General features: G+C 34.4%; 1 protein-coding gene across 1 annotated transcript; it reads right to left on the bottom strand.

Annotated features, from left to right (window-relative positions):
- Positions 1–1,879: 1,879 nt before the first annotated feature.
- LOC149546674 (uncharacterized) lies at positions 1,880–3,341 on the bottom strand. The gene is made up of 4 exons (XM_089794028.1): positions 3,229–3,341; positions 2,971–3,126; positions 2,229–2,873; positions 1,880–2,113 (listed from the first exon to the last, which is right to left on the bottom strand). The coding sequence occupies exons 1-4, from the start codon at positions 3,304–3,306 to the stop codon at positions 1,880–1,882; spliced, it is 1,113 nt and encodes a 370-aa protein (XP_089650154.1). The 5' UTR covers positions 3,307–3,341.
- Positions 3,342–10,669: the final 7,328 nt, after the last annotated feature.

Below are 10,669 nucleotides of genomic sequence, written 5' to 3' on the forward strand. Positions count from 1 at the left end.
AAACTAAATAACATATTGATAATTCTCTAAATTTTATATCGTATCACAATGAGTTTATTTCAATAAGATTTTTTTCATTTATTTCTCCAAACCATTTAACATTTTTATCCTATTCATTTGGAGGTTATTTTTATTGATTTCACCTCTAAAATACCCTATTTATTTATTATTATGTTAACTTGATTAAATTTGAGTTGATATTCTATGATAGAAAATTAAAAGTACATGAGCATATATAAGTTTAAAAAGTTGAAATAAAAGTACATGATGTTAGATAACTAAGAGAGATATTTAGTACATCGTCAACACCAAATATCCTCCACCTTAATACCAAATACCCTCCCCCTCAACACTAAGAGTGGTATTTATGATGCACTAAATAGCCTTCCCCTTAACACCAAATAAATATTGTTAAAATGGAAACTACAATAATTATATTTCATATATGTGAAGTGAAAACTATTGTGTTTAGAGGCTCTATGAAATGAGAGTGATGGAGTTAGATACTCAACCTATCAGTGACATGTATAGGATTACCATCATTAGGGTTGTTGATGAGAGTTTTCTTAACTTTAGTTTTACCTGACATACAAATAGTGACATTGTTAGCGTTTTTTTCTCTTGCTTAGCTCTTGCATGTATTGACGAATGGGATATCATCCACCTTTTCTGTAACCTTGATTCCCTTCCCAACAAAGTATTGGTTTCTAATCTATCTCTCCCTATTCAATGAATACATTGAGCCTGGTATGGATTTTTTACTTAGCAAGCTGGACTTTTCAATGCTAAATTTTAATAGGTATAGCCAAGAGAAGAGGGCCTTTGTTCTCTCCCTCATAGTCAGAATTTGGAAGTTGATGAATTTTACAACAATTATATCAAGGTGTTCTGGAAAAAAAAAGAGTTTTTTTCTAATGCAAGATCAAAACATCTGCACTATGTTATTTTGTCCTTGTGGTCTATGATACATTTGGAATTACAAAAGGTTTTCAAAGCCTCCTTGTTTTCTTCATGTTCTATTATGCTATGGTTATAGTATCTTTAAGGGATCTAAATTTTGTTCTATGTAGGTTATATTCCTTTATGGATTTTTGTCCTTTCTCCATTGTAATATGCAGGGTTCACCCCATTTTGGTAGGATCTAACCTGCTCATCAATTTTGTTCCTCTCAATGAGCTTAGTACACTGATTCTCCAATCCATACATATTGTACATTACTGAAATATTATATGAAATAGAAATATACGGTTCAAATGATATCTATTTTCCTCTATGTTTTCTTGAAACAATGGTGATCTTTAGTATCATAAATATACCCATTATGAATTTGCACCAAAAGATTAATATTTTGGATCTAAGTTATAATTGTGTATCGCTATCTATTAAGAGTTCAATCTAATCAATGCAATTCTAATGCCCAAGATTATTCACTAAATAAAGTTTAGATTAATGATGCCCTATTATTCATTCCTTTAAAAGAAGACCATAATTACATTGACACATCTTGGGTCCTTGAAAACTAACCTTTTAGCGATATTCTTTCTCCCATTAGTAACATTCCTGTTGATCTTTCATGTCTCATACTTGGTCATTATTTTGAATCTTTATCATTAATAAGACATTGCCTAAGTTTTATTAGATTTCATCCACACAAATTGTTTTCAACTATTTTGAAAAATAACATAAATATCTTAACTATATTTGATAATATCCACACAATTGACAAACCTAGCTAGACAACTTGATAAGATTAATCTTCATAGATAAATTAAATGTAACATATATTATGGTTCCACTCATACACATAAACATAACATGGGAAGGTGCACACTATAGCACTTATTTATAATAGTGACCATAAAAGGACCCAACAATTTACTTAGACAAGATGCTTAAAATTATAGAACATCTTAACAACACTGTGAATGGCAGTAAACATCATCGATTTGCTCGAATCTGAGCCCAAGCAAGGGCTACAATCGAAGAAGTCATCTAGGTTCACAATATCGTGAGGTTCTTCTATAGGCACCGTGAAATGATAGGTATGATTTGCAGTACAATAACAATCATTGACAGTCAAACTCACCTCGTATGTTTCCCCTGCAGTCAATGGCTAAAAAACAAACAAAAGTGTGCAATGAGTATAAAGTTCTACGACAACTCAGGTTTTGCGTTATGAGAAACCAAAACAATAGAAATACTCTCTCGCACAAAATTAATATGCATACCACTGTGAGAGCCCAAACATTGTCACCGGTTAGCGTCATGTTCGGAGCATTATCAACGTTTCCGTTGCCTAATACGGAAGCATTTCCCACAACCTTCAACACTCCACTGCCCACGGACTGCTCAACAACAAATGTCACCTCCACCTTAGCTGCTGGGGGTGGGCTAGGTGGTGGTGGACTAGGTGGCGGTGGGCTTGGGCTTGGTGGTGGTGGACTAGGTGGCGGTGGGCTCGAACTTGGTGGTGGTGGACTAGGTGGTGGTGGGCTTGGGCTTGGTGGTGGTGGGCTTGGGCTAGGTGGGGGTGGGCTTGGACTTGGTGGAGGAGGGCTTGGGCTGGGTGGTGGTGGGCTCGGGCTAGGTGGGGGTGGGCTTGGACTTGGTGGTGTTGGACTAGGTGGCGGTGGGCTTGGGCTTGGTGGTGGTGGGCTTGGGCTAGGTGGTGGTGGACTAGGCGGTGGAGTGCTTGGGCTGGGTGGTGGTGGGCTCGGGCTTGGAGTTAAGCAAGAGCTACAATGGAAGTAGCCGGTCAAATTTACAGGGTTATTGATTTCATCTTGCAAGTCAAGAATGTAGGGCTCATGTGAGCTACATGTGCAGTTGTCAACTCCTAAATTCAGTACGTACGTTTCTCCTACAGCAAGCATCTATGTAAATATTGAACAAGAAGAGATCGTTAGGTGAGCTATAGATATAATATTCTATGAGGTGAAGAATAGATTAGGAGGAAACAAACAAACGTACCACAGTGAGATTCCAAACATCATCGTACTCCTTCGTCATGATCGTAGCATCAAAAATGATCCCATTGCCCAATTCGGAACTGGTTCCCACAATCTTCAGCACGCTTCCCTCTTCTACAGGTTGCTCAACTATAAAGATCACCTCCTCATCTTTTCCCTGCAAACACAAACGAACAACATATTTTCTTGTTGGGATTACGATCACAAGACTATCTATTATAATCCAAATGGAAGGAGACAGTTCAAATTTCGTATATACCCAAGAGAAGTCAGTAAGAATGCCGAGCAGCAAGACAAATACGAGCGTCGAGCCAAACCTTTTCGGAAAGGCAGCCATGAAAGCAATCAGAAATTGATTTGGGAAATTTTTAAGGGGTGATGAGGTTTATATAGATAGATGGGATGCCAGGTCTGCCTATGAACCACGTTATAATTCACCAGAAGCCGCAACAAAGAGACAAGGAGCAATTTAAAACACATGCTCTCGTAAATAAATATATATTCACCTATATGTTCTCAAGTTATGTACACTACGTCTCTTCCGATTCACGTAGTTTTAACTGTCCTGGTAGATATGGCTGAATACTTCGTTCTAGATTCGAATGACATAACGATTTCACACTCCTTTTTAGCTTTTAGAACGATTTATAATAATATTTTGGGGAAGGTGTTCCGTCATTATCACCTCACCCATGAAAAATGTTCTCAATTAATATCACATAAATATCTAGGTTCTTAGTTTGTTGATGTTAAGCTAGAACCTTGTACATGTTTGTGTGTATGTTCTCAATTAATATCACATGAATATCTAGGTTCTTAGTTTGTTGATGTTAAGCTACAATTTTATACATGTTTGTATGTATGTGTGTCTATATATATGTGTGTGTGTCCGTGCGCGCACGAGCATCTGTGTAAATATATATACATGTATTTACTAACATATATATACATATATACATATATATGTCTATATGTATACATATATACATATATACATATATATTTATATATGTGTATATGTATACATATGTATATATACATATATTGGTATGTGTAGGATCATGGTAAACTAAACTATGCTCTTAAGTGGCAATGGAGAATCAACACATCAAGGTTTTGCCAACTTGATGTATAATTCTCAACTTGTTATGAAATTTCTATCAAAAAGTGTTGGAAATAACAATGGGAAACTAAATAATGAGAGGGGGGTAGTGAATCAACATTTCAAAACTTTAACTATTAAAAGGTCCACCATACATCCATCTCATCATATAGCATGTAAACTAAAATAGCTAATTACATCAAAACATGCAAAGCATAAAGTAAATGTAACACATGACACAAGATATTTAGTTACTCAGAAACCCTCCAATGAGAACGTAAAACTGGCATGGGGATGACACCCACAAATCTTCACTGCTATAGTTTTAAAGTGTATCCAATTAAGGTTACAATGTTTAATCATAAATCTATCCTACGAAAGTTTTTCCCTTTAAAGGTTTACAAAGACTATTAAATCTTATCCTGTTAACAAATTTCAACAGCATGCTAAAAGTGTTCCTTATTAGAGGACTTTAACTCACAATAATGTAAGAACTCTATTAAAGGATTTGCAAAAGCTTGTTAAGACTACTTTGTTAAGAGATTTTCTCTATATCACCTGTTCAAATGATCCAACACCATGATCCTTTGGTTAGTACTCTTCTTCTAGATATCAGATCTTCTCTTTCCAAGTGTATCTTTGATCCTCCCGATCAAATATGTCTCCTCTATTCTTCTCTGTTATGTTCTCTCTATCTGATTCTGCAATTCAGATCACTTCCATAACCTCCATACTCACCATGAATGCTCTCTCTGCACTTATCATTTGTGTTTCTCCTTCCATACACACATACAAGATTTCTAGGATTTTTCGTCCTTAAGAAGACTTAGGTAGAGTAGGGTTAAGTAGGAATCCACAATTGTGATTCATCCATTTTTCTACTTAATACATCCTTTTTTATGATTGGTTACATGCACAACATATGGATTTTGAATATACCTCCATATGTCTTTTAGAATCATTAAACAATCCTTTAGTTAGCCAAAAATAGTTTATGTAAAAGTTTGTGCAATTACAAACAACTATGTCCAAAACCACTTACTCGACACTTGAAAGCTCTGATGTGCAACATTTACCATATCCTTAATGCTGTCACTTGGCTAATGAATGACTCAACATCCATTTTTTTACTCATCACCTAAATCACTCAACATGTATGACTTGCTCGGCACTTGAGTGACATAGCACATACAATCTTCTCGGCACATACTGGTGCTCGACACTAACTATGTATATTGTTTGACATACATTATTTTGCAACTTATGCTCAACATACACTACTCACTCGACATGCACTAAGTTTTGTGAAGTGATGAATTAAGTGTGCTATCACTCATTTGTCAAAACCAAAATGAGATAAAAAAAATCCCCCTTTGGCATGAGTGGGAAAACACTTTGTAAATTTCTCACTACTGTCAAGAGTATGGACATGATCTTGAGAACTATATTAGAATACACTTTAGAAGTGACTACAAAAGGTGGTTGAGTCAAACCACATATTTTAGCTCTTTGAAGACTAGTCACCTTAGTCAATACTATCTAACAAGGTCAAAGGCACAAAGTCGTGAGTTAAACAAAGGCAAAGGCAAGGTAGATATTGAAAATGTCAAAGATGAGATGAGCAAGACATGGAAGAAAAAGGAGGATTGCAACACATCAAGCGTAGGTGGAATCACTTCACCCAATGGATCAGGTGATCACACCTCATCAAACTAAGTAATCAAGAGGTATGTAGGACTGATATTTAAAAGATATATCATAATTCAATTCTAAGGATCTAGTTCTAAAAAGATTACATATGCATGACTAAAGATGCAAAGTGTTATTAGAAATCAAATAAATTTTTTAATGTATTGTTAGCATTTTCATGTTACTACCAAGCATGAAAATATTCTTATGGTTGCCGAATGAAATTTTAGTTAATGCCAAACTAACAAAATTAATTACTTGAGGCTGAACTTGTAATGGTTGCCAAGCGAATGGAAAGACACATGGATGTAGAGTGAGCCAAAAATTAGTTAATGTTGAGCTCATAGCTATGTAAGCACTTAACATTAATTATAATATTCTAAGGGCTATTTGATTGATTTCATAAACCCTAGATTTATGTGATGGAATCTAGTTCTTTGAAATGAAAAGGGTAGAGGGAAAAGAGGTCTTAAATGTTTAGTTAACTAGTAATGAAATTAAACAACCTATTTTCAAGGCTATTCTAGATATAGTGTATAAACAGGATCCCTCTAGTGCATTGGTTACATGCACAACATATGGGTTCTCAATATACCTCCATATGTCTTTTAGAATTGTAAAAAAATCCTTTAGTTAGGGAAAAATAGTTTATGTAGAAGTTTGTGTCATTACAAACAACTATGTCCAAAACTACTTACTTAACACTTGAAAGCTCTAATGTGAACCATTTACTATATCCTCAATGTTGTTACTCCACTAATGAATGACTTAGAATCCATTTTTTTACTCATCATCTAAATCAGTCAACATGTATGACTTGCTTGCCACTTGAATGACTCAGCACATACAATCTTCTTTTCATATACTGGTGCTTAGCACTAACTATATATATTTTTTCACATACATTATTTTGTAACTTATGCTTGACATACACTACTCACTTGACATCCACTAAGTTTTGTGGTGTGATGAATTAAGTGTGTTATCACTCATTCGTCAAAACCAAAATGAGATAAAAAAATATCCGCCTTTGACATGAGTGGGAAAAACACATTGTCATGCATATATAACTTAACTATGAGCATAACTCAGATAATATGTATACATTATTCGATCACAATACAAAATTTAAATTTTTTTTGAATTTTGCAAAATTGATGACTTAACTATCATAGGTTATTTCATCAAAACTTCATATGTATGTATGTATGTATGTATCTATATGTACATACAATGTGAAGGTAAATACTGAGAATGGGGTGGTGAATCAACATTTCAAAGCTCTAACTATTAAAGCCAAGCTAAGAAAATCAATTAGTAGAGGCTTGTAATGGTTGTCGAGTGAATGGAAAGACATGTGGATGACAAGTGAGCCAAAAATTAGTTGATGCTGAGCTCAAATTTGTGTAAGAACTTAGCATTAATTATAGTATTCTGTGGGCTATTTGTTTGATTTCTACTCATTTCACATCATTTGAAATCTAGAAAGAAGATGAAAAGCGAAAGGCAATCTGTAGAACTTTATCTATGCATTTACAGGATATTTGAATGACTATTCAACACCATTTCATTAGGATTTGTAAGCTAGTTACCATTTACCAAGTTACAAAATTTCAGATTTTGCAAACCCTAGACTTATGTGATGGCATCTAGTTCTTTGAAAGGGAAAGGTGTAGAGGGAAAATAGGTCTTAAATGTTTAGTTAATTAGTAATGAGGTCAAACAAAGGCTATTCCAGATATAGTATATAAGCAAGATCCCTCTAGTGCATTGTCTATGATACCACCACGAGTATTAATGATACAAGATGTCAAGAATTGTTATAATTACAAGATTGGAAGCATAGGTGAGATGGAAATTAGAGAACAGTATGGAAGATTATGTGAAAATGAAGTATTGAAGGAATAATACAACATTGTTGAGAAGAAATGGTTAACTCATGCCCTAGATTTTCCAAATATCTTCAAAACTAAGTGGATTAAGATTGTTTTGAGTACAATTCATGACAAATCAGTATGGTTAGAGAATGGGATGGTTAAAATTATAAAGAAAATAGTTCATAGGGTAACATGGTATTTAACCCTAGATCAGCCAAATACTGTGAGAAGTGAGTCAAATGAATTTATTGAAAAGAACATAGGAGCCATATGGAACAAAAGGGATATGACCATTGATACAATCACAAATCCCATGATAGCTTTTGCAATGAACATAATATCACAAAATTTTTATCAATCATGTAGATTAAATAGTGTACCTTTCATTGCAATGGACATGGGCTATAAAATTGTGAAGAAAGATCATACTTATGATCTAGTTGAGTTTTAGTTGTAGCAATCAATTGAAAACCTAAGAGCAATAAGGAAAACAAAGAGTGCTCAATGTAAATTTGGATCTATTTTGGTATGTATTTTATTCTATGTGCAGAATAGATTTCCTACATTTGGCATGGTTGCATTGAAGACAAATAGATAAATTGGAGTTTGGATAGCAGAATTCATTGAAAAATTAGGTAAAAAGTTTGAGCCAGCAATGACTAGTTATTTGAATATTTTAAACAATCCATGCAGAAGAGATTAAGGATAACAGTCTCACTAGTGGAGAAAAATTATGATGATATTTTCTTTCTAGTTGATACTGATCATACATATATTCAAGCAACAATTCCTAGAGTGAGATGGATGAGGCCTTTAGGTTATGAGATAAACATTGATGAGGCCTTTTTAATAATCATAACATTAGTTTCACAAGAAGTGGACAATGAAGCTAAAGCATTTGGTAACTATGAATTGGCCAAATAAAAAATCAATATGGAGTTGAAGATTACCAATGTAATTAGGAAAAATAAAAAATTGGTGAAGAAACTGAAAGATAAATTTTGTGAAGGAGTCGAGAGAGAAGAAGAAGAAGAAGAAGAAGACACACAAGCTCAAGCACCATTGGCACAAAGACGAGCATATAGAAATTGTAGAAGGTTCTAAGGAAGAATAAGTCAAGGAAGCACCTACTCCTACTGACAAGAAGAAAAGAAAGGCAAAGAAACCTACAAGTACAACACAAAAGAAGGTTACAAAACTAAGTTAGCCCAAACCAACAACACCTACCAAAAGGGCTAGTACAAGAGTCACTGCTTAAAAGGATAAAGAGCTAGCCAAGCCTAAAGAGCATAAAGGTGGAGCACATAAAATATCAAGAAGAAAGTATATTTTTTAGGCTGAATCTAATGAGGAGAAGACTGAGTTTGATGAGGCCAAGAAATTCCAAGTTGTTAGTCATAGTCCCTCCTTAAACCTAGATAATTAATGTGAGAATAATAGAAACAATGGTGATTTTTAGGTTTCTCTCAATTGAATTTGATAACTTTGGAAAGATGGATAAAAACCAAGTAGAAAAGGAAATACATGACATGATATCTACTTTTAAGAAGGTTCCTGCAAAAATTGCCAACTCCATACCTAAGAGTTTATACGATAGAGTTGAGAAGAAATGACATTATTGTATAGACCTAGAGAAGCAGATTAGGGAAACAATGCTCACTCATGTTATGCCTGAACTTAGCAAAGCACAAATATCTCAAGCCATAAAGAAATATTTTGTGAGATTTGTTCCTAAGTATGGGGAATTTAGCATACTACAGAACAACATAGAGGATGTTGTAAAGAAGACCAAACAAATGTGGAAGATTACATATGGACTAGCCACAACTAAAGATGATGAAGAGGATAAAAATAAAGAAAGCACTGATATGAATATTGATGATCAGGCAATAATGAAGGAAGAGTAGCAACTAGATTAGAGTGTACAAGATACAAAAATGTCGAGTGCCATCCCTCCATATGTAATAAGTGTAAATAATGAAACTGTCATAGTAAAGGATGTTTCTGATTATATTGATCAGAATGTCAATACACTAACTGAGGAATATTTGAAAATATTATTTGTCCAATCCACACTACATGACAAATTATGTGGCAAACATGTATTGGTAATTGTTGATGAAATTCAGAAGTTAGAATCTATGACTGCAGAGGAGGAAGTGAAAATGCAAGACACCCCTAAAATCATTCCTCAAGTCACAAATGTACAACATTCACCACACTTAGTTGTATATGAAAGGAAGGAGACAACAAGATGCACTATAAGTACACACATGCAAAGCATTCTAGTCTTAGAAAATGTTCAAGATCCTTAAAAAGGCAAGGTTGAGATAGTTGGAGAAGATAAGGTGGAAACACTAGTCAATGATGAGACACTAGGTCAAATGGGTTAGGTAGATGTACCAGTACCTCTAGTATAGTTAAAGGTGCAATTGAAGTCAAAGAGGCCAAAAAGGACAAGCTTGAAGAGACAAATGTGACACCTAAGCCAAAGGAGCTAGAAGCAATTCAAGCATTGGTAACATTACCAGAATCATGAACTCTGTCTAGTAAAACTCCTCCAAGGCCAAGCATAGATGCAACAATATTGCAATTCTTAGTGCCAATTCCTAGCTCATCTAAGGTAGAAGAGGTAATAACTTGTGGAGATATTAGCCAAGATGAATAAATTTGATTGCCTAAGTTTTATTATGCAACAATAACAATTGAGTAGATGGGTATACTTCAAGAGGCCCTTGCAAAAAAGAAACATCAAAAACTTCTTGGAAGGGAGCATAGAAGCAAGCTTTAATTCAGATCAAAGTCATTTTCCTAGATGCATTTAGTCTTCCTACTCTAGATGAAACAAAGCCAATCATTGAATAACTAACCAACATAATGGAAAGAGTAAGTGATACAAACTCAAACACTAATTGCGATTTTGCAACTATTGCATCATTTTCTTGCAAAGTCTAGAATGAGGGAAAATAGTTATTTAGGGGTTTGAGAATTACCATACAAGGTTGGAAACACTTATATAAGGTGTGAAATGA

Source organism: Cupressus sempervirens, chromosome 7 (genome assembly GCF_028749045.1).
Source record: "Cupressus sempervirens isolate cs-2001-9-10 chromosome 7, ASM2874904v1, whole genome shotgun sequence".
Lineage (NCBI taxonomy): Eukaryota > Viridiplantae > Streptophyta > Pinopsida > Cupressales > Cupressaceae > Cupressus > Cupressus sempervirens.

Excerpts from the sequence above, each read along its gene's own strand:
- LOC149546674 (XM_089794028.1), bottom strand. The coding sequence starts at position 3,306 with ATGGCTGCCTTTCCGAAAAGGTTTGGCTCGACGCTCGTATTTGTCTTG. Across the intron at positions 3,127-3,228 it reads TTCTTACTGACTTCTCTTGG|GGAAAAGATGAGGAGGTGAT; the intron begins GTATATACGAAA and ends TTGTGTTTGCAG. Across the intron at positions 2,114-2,228 it reads ATGTTTGGGCTCTCACAGTG|CCATTGACTGCAGGGGAAAC; the intron begins GTATGCATATTA and ends TTTGTTTTTTAG.